The sequence below is a fragment of the Larus michahellis genome, chromosome 4 (genome assembly GCF_964199755.1).
Source record: "Larus michahellis chromosome 4, bLarMic1.1, whole genome shotgun sequence".
Classification (NCBI taxonomy): domain Eukaryota; kingdom Metazoa; phylum Chordata; class Aves; order Charadriiformes; family Laridae; genus Larus; species Larus michahellis.
The window spans coordinates 60,855,498-60,869,095 of record NC_133899.1 but is presented as its reverse complement, the minus strand read 5'-3'; the positions used below and the strand labels follow the sequence as shown (position 1 = coordinate 60,869,095).

The window sequence follows — 13,598 nt, the reverse complement described above, 5'->3', positions numbered from 1 at the left end:
CAAAACTTCAGAAAGGTAATCTTGACTTTCAAAGAGATCTTGTCAGTTCTGTTGATGTCAGTATCAAAAGAAGTTAATAATTATCTGAAGAAAACACATTTCTCTTAGTTACTTTCTTTCTCATACAAAATTTCCCAGGTTAATCACAGCAGCAGATCTGCAGAGGTACGTACCCTGCACCTTCACTTTTGCAGCACATTGTCTAAATGCTACCAAGATTCATACAGGCAATTATAGCATTATACCTTCTCTGGCATGACTAAACTTATGTTTGATAGGCTGCAAAGAGGAAAACCTAGTAGTTATCTTAAACATATATTTCTCGTACAGTATAATTATACCAAAGGAGTGGGTTGCCTTTTTGCTATCTATAGGTCACATGTTTGGCCATGTTGTATATCTTTTAAAGGGGACTATTGCAGATGTTGAAGGTGAACAGGTAACTTGTGGAAAATTGTGAGTGAATTTCACTTCTGGATGATCAGTATTTATTTGAGAAAAATAAACCTCAGCATTATTATTAAATGTCATGAGTTCCTCAGCCAGAAGGGGCTCTATTCTGTGGAGCATTGGTCCTGATTTTGATTTGTACACCACTTCTAACAGAGTGTTAACTCGTGAAGCCACTGGAGGACTTCCCAATGAGAGTTTAATTTCAAACTGAATTGCCATCAGGATCAGTTTTGAAATTCAGCTAGATGATGAAACAAATAAAAATACCTTACTGCAAACAAAGCAGTCATCATTCTTTCTCTTCTATAAAGAAGAAAAGAAATTCTGATACAGTAGTGCTCTTCGGATGCTCTTTAAAATTTACTTCAGAATGCAATAGGAGAATCCTTTCTACAACTTCCTTTGGTTGGGATTGTGCAGGATGATCAGACAATGACATCTTCAATTCTGTTCAACAGGAATGATCAGCAGACTAGCACACAGCAACATTTATTCATTTATTTATTTATTATGTTCCATTTTACAGAAATTTTAAAGGTCTTACAGCTTAAAAAGGCATGCCTTTTGTCCATTATGTTTCTTTCAAAGCTGCATCCATGACTAGTGAAAGGACCTTGGAAATGCTAGAAATTCAAAATTTTTCACATACTAATTTGCTCTCCTTTGGATTTTTCATAAAGACAAATCAGGCAGCACATTTCTGTGCCTTAGTTTCCTCAGCTGGAAAAGGAGGGGAACAAAAAGAAGCAGTGCTAACTCCCACATATATTGGGAGGATAAATGCATTTGATAGGCTTGAATGGAAAGCTTTACATGAGGATATTTACCATAACCAATGCTTTATTTTGCCTGGCCTCTCATCAAAAGAAACACAGGGTTAATTCTGGAAGCTAATTCTTGGAGCTATGCTGTTGTATAAATCTAAGCTTGGTATTATTCAGTGCTATGTTCTAAAAAGCACCACACTTTTTCTCTCTCTCTCTCTCGTTTTTTGTTTCCCAAATAGTACTGCACCATAATTACAATTGCCGTAGAGGCAGGCGCTAAGCAATTAAATTCCCCATAGGTGTCGCATGTAATTGTTCCTAGCGAATCAGAAGATTAAACATGGCAACAATGCACAGCACAAGATAGCCCAAACTCAGTTTTTCCTGCAGAACTGCAAATAGTAGCAAATCAAAAGACTGTTCTCCTTAATTACCACTGTATGAGGCATCAAGCTAAAAGCAGGCTCACTCTGTAATGTTTTCTATACAACTACAGTATGTACATACAATGCAAGCCTTTATGCATCACCTAATAGACAATATTATACACACAATTATTGCTAACTTTCATTTTGCAGGGAGAAATCACTGGTGAGCCTAGGACATTGGCCTCTCAGCTTCCCCAGCAAGCAATGTGTTGACTAAACTAAGGGAACAGTTTTACTTCCTGAAGGCAGTAGAGACTATTTATACTTAAACACATTTCTTCACAACTTACCGCATGTTGTATTAGGTGAGAGTCTGTGAGCTGGATGGGCTGCAGTCTCCGTGAGGTTTGCAAGCTGGAGCTTGTGGAGCACTTCACCAAGTTTACACATTTTCTCTCTCTCGTTATGCTGAAATCAGCTACCCTGCTGATCAGAAGTCCGTTTGGGACTTGGACTCAAGTCATCAAGAGTCAAAGAGCTGAAACAGTAAAAACAATGTGGGGTTTTGGGGAAGAAATTGTCATTCTTGTACACTGATGTAACATGTAGCCGTCTGATCAATATTTTTTTGTTGTTGTTCTGAGACAAAATAGGTATTGGTGCAAGCTGAAGTATTTGTCATCCTCCCTACTGCTTTTGCCAGGATTTTATATAGTTTTGCATCATTATTTCTTTAATCAGCTTTTCAAGTGCTGTAAGGCAGCAAGCTATCCCAGTAATGAGTTTCTTCCTATTGTAGGTTAACTGCTTGTTGAGATTTCCATTCAGTTGGAGAAACCATCTTGCTCTCTGACATGTTTTTACTGATTATCAGGGTTACTAGATACACTGTGCGCTGAATTTTAATTGGCATCAAGCTATATATTTTTAGTGAGAAAAATGGGAAGTGCTTTTCATGAAATCCTTGGGAATTCAAGTGCTGTCTTTGAGGAGAAACTGATTCATAAGATTCACTGATTCACACATCAGAGGCAGATTATAAATCAACCTTCCCATTTATGAAACGTTCACCTGAGGCATAAACAAAGGAAAGGAAATTGTGAAAATCCGTATTTAAACATATAATTATTCATGTTGTTATAGCAAGTATTATTTTAATTACTGTATAAGGTCACCAGCTGGCAAGTGGATTTTAACTTCCAGCATATTAACCTGTTTTTATCTATAAACTAAAATAACTCAATTGTTCTAAAATATAACTCCAAACAGTTATATTTTATAAGGGTTTATTTTAGCAATATTAGTACACCAAATAACAGTTATCTTTTTAAAATTTTTTTTTAACGTTAATAAAATGCAATGTTGGAGAAAGAAAAGTGGGAAAAATGAATTTATCAGTAAATTGTCTGGAGGATGGGAAGTGAAATAAGCCTAGGTAAGCAGATTTGCACTATTTGTAATATTAGTAACCAGATATGCACAGTCTTAAATTTTATAGCAAGTGAGTCAGAAAGAAATACACTTAAGTTGGAGTGCATCAAACATTTGTTAATTATGGCACAATAGACAATCTCATCCACCTGGGAAGCCTAGGTACTGTCTTTCCAGCCTGTAGTTATGAAATCCATTACTTCATTTTCTTGAAAAGACAGAAATTATTGTGTATTCCCTCAAATCATCACAGTCCAGCCAGCTGGGGGGAAAAAATGAACTCTCTAAAGCAGCTTGTAATTCCACATATTTGCCACCAGTTAATTAAAAGGTAATGTCCACAATCCATATTTTCATTAGTAAAAGGCAGGTAAAAGGATAAAGAGGATCATTAAGGAAACGAGAATCATTAAGAAATACTGTAGCCAAGGTAACACCTTGTTTTTGTGGAAATAAGATAAGCACCTTTTGAGACCATTCTATTAGCAGTGATTACGCTACACAGAACAAAAATTTTCCTTACATCTATAAGCAAAGAAGTTGCATCCATATTTATTCCTTTAGAAATGTTTTAAACACTACAGAACCATCCTAAAGGTGACATGCAGTGCAGATTTTCTTCTGCTTTGCATGAGGTGATAAACCACCGTTAAGGGACAAATAATGGAAAGAGAGGAAATGAAAAATATACTAATGAACGTGTTTCAGTGAAACTCTCTCAATGCCTGAGTCTATTTTCCTTCAAACATGGCCTGATTTGTAGTTGTTTGCACAGTTATTAATAGTTTAATTTTATTAGTTCACTGCAGAAAAACCTGATTTACATCTTGTGCAATTAAGTGATGAGTCAGACTCAATCACATACTAATCTCGATTACTCGAATGCAACACTGAAGGTGACCTCAGTGTGTTTTTGACATTGAACTTACACAGAAAGTGTTCTGAAAAACAAAATTTTGTACTGTGTCTCGAGAAAAGTAGGTTCCAAAAGACAGAACTTCACTGCCTCTTTCAAAATTGATGGGGTGACTAAATTCCGATTCCAGTGATACCATAATTAATGAACGTCTGGTTTTGCACTATTGTAAATTTTAGAAATGTAGCCTGTAGCCATCTGGTGAAAAAGGTAGTCTTGCAAATACAGAAAGAATATTTTAGGATGGGAAATAGTCTAACTTGTGTGCTGAATAGCTATGTGGGAATTTGCTGCAGTAATTACCCTCCTATCATTAGTGACAAGTAATTGCTATAGCAACCCCACTGCCACCTGTCTCACACACACTCTTTCTCTCTTTCAAACACACACACACAGACACACACACTCTCGCACACTCTCTCACTACATATTCATAGTATTGAAACAAAAGCAGAAAAGCCAGTAGCTTAATGTCATTTATTGAATCACTGTTTTTTCTAATCAACAAAATATAACCTCTTCCTCCCCTGCCAACTCCTCATAAATATTTATTAAAAATAAAATGTTTGTGTTGTAGAAAATAGTGCTGTTCAACCAAAGTATCTCTATTCAACACTAATTCTCTGAGGGAGAGAAAAGAGAATTGTCACAGCTTGATTTCTTTTTTTACTTTATTGCATACACTGGGCCTGAGACTGATTTTGCAGATATGGATGTGAATTCTAACAAAGGCAACCATCTAACTGGTTTGATATTCACAACCAGGGCAGCTGAGATTCATTCTCTTTCATTTAGACACATCTAAAACCACGTTTTCTGCAGCTTTCTGTCAGCACCAGGTATTGCTTTATCACATACAAGCACTTATAATTTCTACACAATATTTTTATTTTGTTGGCAGTGGGTGAAGGCTGAAGACCAGGCTGGCTATCCAGGTTTCACTATGGCATCGTCTAACCCCGGTTCTAGTCTTCTATTTTGCTACTGCTCCTGACAATGTCAGCAGAACTTGACTTGGAAATCCTAAAAAAGATCTACAAGAATAACAGTTTCATTGTATTTGAAAGTACCAGAAATTCCCTAGGATTAGCCAGTGAAAGAAGAGAAGAGAACTGGTGTGGAGCCTTTTTGTCTGCAGCTTACAAAATGCCAGCCTTGTGCCCACAGTTACAAGCATTCTTCATAATGTGATGATCCTGCTATATCAGCATAGGACATAAAATTGGCTAACAGCTTGCTCACCACTAGATGTCATCAAAATACCAATAAACAGGGTTTAGGCGTGCAAATTTGAAAACACTAAATCTTGCTAACCCTATCACTCAGCATGTTCCAGTGTGAAGATGAAATAAAACAACATTTAAAATATGAAAGAACAGTTAGGAAATGCAGGAACAGCACGCCTTGACATAAGCTATTTGTGTGCCACATGCTTATTCCACCCCATTTGATCAAAAGAGACCATTCGTATTTAGTTCTTAATATACGTATTTTTTCCTAAATAAGATACAGATTTTCTCATTCTGCTCACTCCATCTAAAAATAACTCTGTCCTACAGTTCATCATGCTGCTGAGGAAGAGAAGGGAGATGTCTAATGAAGTGCAACGGTATTCGATTTTTTCAGATAAACAAATCATACAAAATATTATTCCAGGTAAAAGCTTGGATGCAAAAAGCAAATCTATATAATATTTTTATGGAAATGAATCCTACTGTTTTTATTGCTTTGTTGAATAAAATACTGATTAAAAAGTTCAGATCAAGCAGGTAGAAGTCTTAATCTTAAAATGACCCCACAGACTTTTAATAAAGGCACTAAAAGCTATGTGCTGCCTTATATCCACAGAAAAACTCGCTGCATCTTCTAGCAATCCACGTTTTCTCTATTTGGTTTAGAAACTCAGAGGAAGAAACCTGCTTCCGATCAACTCACCATTTAGTGTGGAATGGTTGGCTGGTCATGTGAAGCATGGGTAGACTTCAGCTTTCAAGAAGGAAATCCATGTACTGTCCCTTAAACTATTTGTCTCATCTATTTCTGATTAAATTATTCATTCTTTTTCTGATGTTCTATCTCAAGACAATATGGCCTGTCAAAATACAGGGTTTGCAAGCAGAAAGTAGTATTCATTTCCCAGACATGTGTAGTCCTTCTGTGCTAAATCTTTAAGCAGTATACATTAATCCGAGGGACTTGTTGGTAAATGATGTCCTATATTTTGTCATCCATATGTCTTGAATTGTTCCACATATTTGAGGATTAAAGGGACACATATATTGTTAGTGGGAAATTTCTGCCTGTTAACAACTGGGAATATTTAAAGAGAAATTAACAACAACAAAAAAGAAAACTCTGCAAACATGTAAAACATTAAATGCGGTCTCAGAAACTTTATAGTAAGAGCTATCTAATAGCTTATGATGAAGAGGAGACAAACAAGGTTTTTTAATGTCCATCTGAAATAATACTGTGCTATGGATGAGTCTCGGGAGAGAGACAGCACGCTACCAGTGCTCTCTTCAGCAGTGTCAGGGCTGCGTTCCACCGGCGCCCAACACCATGACATCCCAGGGCCTTCTTGTAACTCCGCCCTACTGTACATTGAGACTGTTCATCATTTTACAGAAAATACCTGTCTTCTTATGGATTCGGGTCCCTATTTGCAATCCTTCAGAAAAAAGAATTCCAGAGATTTCCCTGAAGCTTACTCTTAGAAATGAACAATTCACTCCTTTATTTCGGAGCTCAGTTCAGTCAACCAAATAAATTTTACTTTCAGCGATGAAGAGGCGTTTGTACAATTTACCTCCTGAACATCAGAGTGCAACTAAAGACAAAAAACTGTGAAGGTGAGTATTAAAATCCAGTAGCCGCTCGAGACTCAAGTGTTTATTAGCACATGAAGTTCTTATTTCTGCCCCTTAGAATTAAGAGCCTGATCTCTTCCTGATCCTACCCATGTAACAACTCCTCCCAGAGGAGGAGGCAGAGCTTTTTCGGGACTGCGCTAGGAGATTGATTGTACTCTCATGGCTTCTTTAATGCTTGCAAAAAAAACCCCACAACGGTGCCTTCATACTTGCTGATGGATATAGTATGCGCAGCTCTTAAGTCCATGGGCAGCAAAGCTGGTTATTTCTCTAATGAAATGGAAATAACAGAAGAAAATATCCAGTTCACACCTGACTGTGAGTTCTGTAGACCTAAGGATCATTCTAATAAAGTCAAAGCCCATTAGCAGTGTGTAAACATCTTAGACACTGACTGTTCATGTTGAATATATTTTTAAATGTTTTCAGTTCTCATTCAAGGCAGAAATGTCAACACTTTTGCCAGACAGTAAAGGGCAGACATTAAAGGGTGCTACAATCTTGAGGCTGCCATCTGGTATCCTTGAGTGCCAGTCCTGATGGAAAGGAGAGGTGATACTTAAGAAGGATGACAACAGAGAGGCAGTGGGAGGGATTGAAGGGGGGGAGGCTTTGTCAGGGATTTCTGTTGCTCTTTCACATTGACTTTTCACTAAAATCTTGCACATAAATGATTTTTTTTTGTTCCGGAGATGAAAACTGCTGACCTCTCAAAATCTGCTTGGTATCTTATGAAATCTCAGTGCCTTATACATGTGATTCAAATACAAATAAAGGATTGATGGCATTTATAACGTCTTCTACAGAAGGCATATTGATGGGGATTCATGAGTCACAAACAAATTGCACATGTGAAAGCAAACTGTATTGGAACACATTGCACTTCCATCCAGAGGCTGTTTTAGGAAGCTAAATACTATGCCTTACTCATTATGGGGGAAAACTGCATTTTAAATGGTATTGGAATATATTCTCTGACACAAACGGATGAGGAAAGTTCTTTTCCTTTTCCTCTGTTGCCAAAAAGAGGGAGGAGCACCATCATTCCAGTAGGATGGCAAATGTTTGAGGTCCAAAAGAATGCAGATTGTGTTGTTTCCTCCCCACTGGACCTATGCTGAAAGGGAATTCCCAAGTCATTCCCAGATAAGTAGGGATGAGGAAGTCAGAATCTATTTTATCTTTTCTGTCAAAGATCAATGGTTTTATTTCCCCTTCTGACCAATCTCTTCTGTCCTTGAAACATAAAATCTACATTTCCATCCAGAGACATTTGGTGACATTCTAGATTTCTAGCTATGATGACAGATATTTGCAAACACTTTGCCTGAAAATCAGTAATTATTTGTCAGATAGGTATACTAAATATGCATTCAGCTAATAAAGGTGGATGGTTACCGAAAGACTAATCACATTCTAGAAAGTCGGTGGGTATTTTGAACCTCTATTGTCCCTTATGATATGGTAGACCAAAATTCAGAATAAATTGTACTTCATAGATTGAGACATTCAACTGAATCCTAGTATATTTACATTGGTGTAGCTGAAAGCAAAGATAGCAAATACGAAAATCATTGGACCAAGATGTTACTCAGATCAAAATTATGAGACTGGCTGGTGCTGCAAAATCAACCATTAAAGATCAAGGTTTGCATTCAGAAGCATCGCTCACAATGTGAGTTAAAATATCTCCCAAGATAGGTCATGTGGAAAATGATGCCAAAATAACTGATAAGTCAGTAGCAATCTGCAGATTCTTTCTGTCTGCTTGCAGACTGATCATATTTTTAAAGTGAAAAACTGGGGTGTTGTGTTCAGGGGTTCTCAGGGAAACATTCTGGCACAGGGAAAGGGAAGCTGGCCAGGAATTCAGAAAAAAAAGAAAAGAAAAGAAAAAAAGGGGGCACTCTTCATCTCACTTTCAGTGCTAAAATAGAAAACTGGGACACTTTGTAGTAAGGACAGGTTGGGATAAAGTTTTATCACTGTGTCACCTCTTCCCTGTCTCTACTCTCAATTTCATTCATTCAAATCTAGCTCAAGTCTTGCCCTCACGTCAACATGCACACCACCAATTCTATACATGATTTATTTTACTTTTTTTGCAATCAGTTTCGACAGTGCAACTCAATGATTCCAACCTCAGAATCTCCCATAATTTTCCAGTCATTAACTTAAGATCTCTAAGGCAACCTAAGCTCTCTCTTCAGAAATACTCCCGTATTTCATGTTACGATTCCCTCTTCCTCCTGTTTGATCATTTTGCACTCAGGACCAACACTTCAGCACTGAAACTTCCGTCACCTGACAGTTTGAGGCTGAGGGTACTGCTCTTCTCTCTTTCCTTTCCTACGTTCCCTTCCAAGATCAAAGCTTTTCCTTTGATTGAAAACTCACATTCCTTTACTACAAAGTCCACGCCTCACCATAGCCTCACACCTCACACATGCGTACCCCCTGTCCTACACTACCTCTTACTGACTGAAAAGTCTTGAGTATGTCGCTATAAAGGCAATGATGAATTTTGTATGCAGGGAGGTTGCCCATGTTTGTTCCAGACTTTGCTACCTCTTTATTCTCCACAACTCTCTGCTGAACTATTGCAATACCTTTCACAATATATCATCAGAATCAATAATTCTCAGATTTACAGAAAGAAGAATGTACACTTTACTGCCAAATTTCAATATGTTCTTGAGCAAAAGATGGCAAGCAATAACAAAAGAATTGTCCTCCAGGAAACTCGCCTAAGGCAATAACGGAAAAGGAATGCCAGACTGTTTCCCCAACAATAACTTGGAAAATATATTAGACTTTAAAAAGAAAGTAACTGTCAACCCATCACAGTGACAAAATATATACAATTGGTCATACATTATAAGTGCTCAATAGTTTGATTTTCTGGAAGAATAAATGATATTCAACAAAACTGCATAAAACATTGATTCTCAGACCACAAACACCAGCTCTTCTACAATGTGAAACATGGAAACTTTACAACATAGAAAACGTTAATGCTTTGGAACTCAATGGAGATAAAAGCCATCAAATTTAAGCATGCATGACATCTTTACAGGCTCAGCACCTGAGTAGAAAATGCAGACTATACAGTTTAAATCTATACAGTGGATGAAAAGCTGCACAAACAGGCACTCAATTCAGTCAAAATAATTGTGACTTTCATTCTGTAGGTTTTTGATCTGCTGCTTCTATTATTTGATAGGGTTATCAGATTTGGAAGGTACTGGGTTTAGCTTGCATTCGATCTAAGAAAGTAGTTGTCCTAGAAGGAGGTTAGAAGTTGACGAAAACTGATGAATATTCATCCCTGCTATGTTATAATGGTATAACCACTTAGCAGGGAGGACTTTTTAGGCATTTCAGGAAGGAAATAAGATGTAGAAATAAATATAAGCTAACTTGAATGCAGGTGCGTTAGTACGGTGAGGTTGTGGAGTCTCTGACTGTGCAGCTAATTAACACCTGACTGGACATGGTCCTGAGCAACCTGCTCTAGCTCACCCTGCCTGAGCAAGGGGTGGGACTAATGACCTCCAGAGGTCCCTTCCAGCCTCAACCATTTTGTGATTCTGTGATCCTCCCAAGCTAATTTCTTCCACTAGCTAGAAATAGCCAAGTTTTCCTACTAAAACTCTGTTGCTGCAAAGTAGGATATAGAGGATATATCCTGTTTATAAATATGATCTTGTTATCACAAGGAAATAAACTGTCAGTTAATTTAATTAATTTAAAAAATAAAAACACATCTCAGTTGAAAGCTAGCTTGGAAGTAGCCCAGAGGTCAGAAACTGAAATCTTTGATGTATGCTTGATTATCTCAGTCTTCAACATATGTCCTTGCTTGATGCTGTCTATAAGTTTCTGAAAATTATGAAGACACTCCACATTTCCAGTGGGTGTAGGAACAGTGAAAACAAGCAAGGAAGTGAACTTCCTGGATAATGCAATGGAAATAGCATCTCTATGCCCATCTGAAACTTCATTTAACTTAGCCAGGTTTACAGTCAGTCTAACATTACAGTGCTAAATTCATTCAGGCTAAATTGGCTTATTGCAAGTGAAAACAGTATTGCAAGCATTAATGTCATTTCTGAATTTGACACTAGGCATAGATCATAGAAGCATAGAATGGTTGGTGTTGGAAGTGATCTTAAAGATCATCTAGTTCCCACCGCCTGCCATGGGCAGGGACACCTCCCACTAGACCAGGCTGCTCAAAGCCCCATCCAACCTGGCCTTGAACACTTCCAGGGATGGGGCATCCACCACCTCTCTGGGCAACCTGTTCCAGTGTCTCACCACCCTCCTAGTGAAAAATTTCTTCCTAATATCTAATCTAAATCTACCCTCTTTCAGTTTAAAACCGTTACCCCCAAGCATTCAAGGACCACCTTCTTCAAGCTCAGGAAGATGTATCCTGACAAAGATTAAGTCAGGCAAAAATGCCAGCAGGCCTCCGTGGATGAACAAGGAGCTCCTGGACAATCTCAAACAGAAAAAGGAAGCCTACAGCAGGCGGAAGCAAGGACAGGTAGCCTGGGAGGATTACAGAGAAATTGTCCGAGCAGCCAGGGATCAGGTTAGGAAAGCTGAATCCCAGATGGAGTTCAATCTGGCCAGGGGTGTCAAAGGCAACAAGCTTATATAGGTAGACTTAAAGACCCAGACTCAAATGACCTATATTGCACCATAATATCCCCTTCCAAGATCTTGCCCACCCCCAGCCTACTGCTGAGGGCCAAATGTTGGAGAGACAGCCTTGATGCTGTGTGAGCACTGCTCAGCAGTAGCCAAAACGCTGGTGTGTTACCAACACCTTTGTAGCTACCAGTACAAAGCACAGCACTATGAGGGTTGCTATGGGGAAAATTAACTCCATCTCAGCCAGACCCAATACAGAAACAAATTAAAATGATTGAGTTTTCACTAATATTTAGCTAATTTGAAAGAGTTGGGCCTGATTTTTCAGAGCATTTTAAATAACAAGCATAGATCCAACTCATTTCAGTCACAGCTGTGATCACTTGGCACTTCTATGTATGTGCCAAGGATGACTCAAATAGGTACCCAGAAAATGTGGCCATTTTTAGCAGCCATTAGCAGCCATATGTGAAAATTTTGGTTTAAGTGTCTCAATTACCATCACATTAGAACTTTGTGGCAAATTCAGTTCTCACTGTCACAATTCAAATCCCTTATCCTTCACCTACCATTTCCAGACATACTCTGCTCCTACAGACTTTCCTAGCTACATGATGGATGAATCAGTTTTCTTTTGGTCATTATTCTCCCTCACAGTTTATCCTTGATACACTTCCAGAACATAGTGTAGTCTATTCAATTAGGCAAAATGTGAAAAGAATCTTGCAAGAACAGATAAATAAAGACTACAGCATAAAACATACATGTGAGGGATGAATTAATATTGCCGAATCAACCTAAATTCTTGCGTTTCCTAAGTTTTGAGTTTCTAACTTAGAAAATTATCATTCTTGCACTGCAATACATACAATTTCTGATTTTTTTGCCAGTAAACAAATAGCAAAAATTATCTGCATAGTAACCATGTTGCATCTTGTATATAACCACCAGCACAGAACTTCAGTAGTATATATGGGAAAACAGCTGACTTTAAACCAATGTTACATCATTTTCCCAGTGTGCTTCACGGTATTTTTCTCACAGCGGAATAATTCTGGAGCAATTAAGCAGGAAATAGTATAGTTATGTTGGCAGATTGCTGCCCTGTAGCTAATGAGCCTGTGGTCTTAGCAGGTTTGTTAGAATAGATGCAGTTTGATGCTTACATGCCTAAACCACTTTTGGACTTGACCTGGTGTCTTTACATTGGTGTACGTCAGACTGTATGGGCCTGTTGGCTGCTGGGTAGAGTTGAAGGATGCCTAGTGCACAGCGTCATGCACTATTGAGTTAAGCATTCCTACTGTTCAGGAAATTATATTGCTCAATTCTAAAAGCTTCTTACTAAGGTCTAGTATGTGATATTCCTTAGTACAAGATGAACTGTAATATCTAAAAGTTCATAACTTGGTTGCATTTGGCTGGACAAAATTGAGATTTCTGCTACAGAGCATGCATGGGCTAAGAATTCCTTATGAAAGGCTTTTACAGTATGACCAAATCTTTGAAAAATATTCAGCGTCCAACTGCTGGCATGACAATTTCAGTCCAGAGTTTGAAAATATAGCAAATTTAAATGCAAGCCAAAACTGAATATTAAAATGGTAAAGCGTTAGATAACCTTAAGTTGAGACATTTTCTAAAATTAGTGTCTTTTATGCGTAGGAGCTGTGTAAAACTGATAATATAAAATTACTACCTTTTTGTTAGCCTACTGCTTATCTGCTTTCAACCAAATTAAAAAGTACGATTCAGCTTCTACGGTCCTAGATTATTTTCTCCCCTATATCTTTAAAGATGCGTGAGTTAGTTTTCATAAGGCCTCTTCAGAAGGCAAATGGATGTTTGCTTCTGTTCTCTGTGGTGGAATGTATGTCACTAAATATTGTCAAGGATGTATAAACTTGTAGAAGTAACTTCAACAGGATGTTAAAGGAAAGATAATGCAGATACCTTTCGATGTTTCAGATGGAATGGATACGTATTCTCTACCAGAAAAACAATCTTCTGTGCTATTAACCTCATCATTGTGACTTTCTCAAATGATGAGTAAACCAAATACGAGGGAAGAAGTTTGGTATGGTTGTCTTTCATGATGTTACAAATATTTTATAATATAAAGGCAGTG

General features: G+C 37.8%; 1 protein-coding gene across 2 annotated transcripts in view; it reads right to left on the bottom strand.

Moving 5' to 3' along the window:
- Positions 1–13,598, bottom strand: part of G2E3 (G2/M-phase specific E3 ubiquitin protein ligase) — a 117,747-nt gene that overhangs the window by 46,308 nt on the left and 57,841 nt on the right. For both annotated transcript variants that reach the window (XM_074585058.1, XM_074585055.1), the window contains exon 3: positions 1,939–2,126. Coding sequence is in view for 1 of the 2 variants with exons in the window: in XM_074585055.1 (XP_074441156.1) it covers positions 1,939–1,943 (5 nt within the window). In the remaining variant the exon portion in view is untranslated. The remainder of the gene's footprint in view (positions 1–1,938; positions 2,127–13,598) is intronic.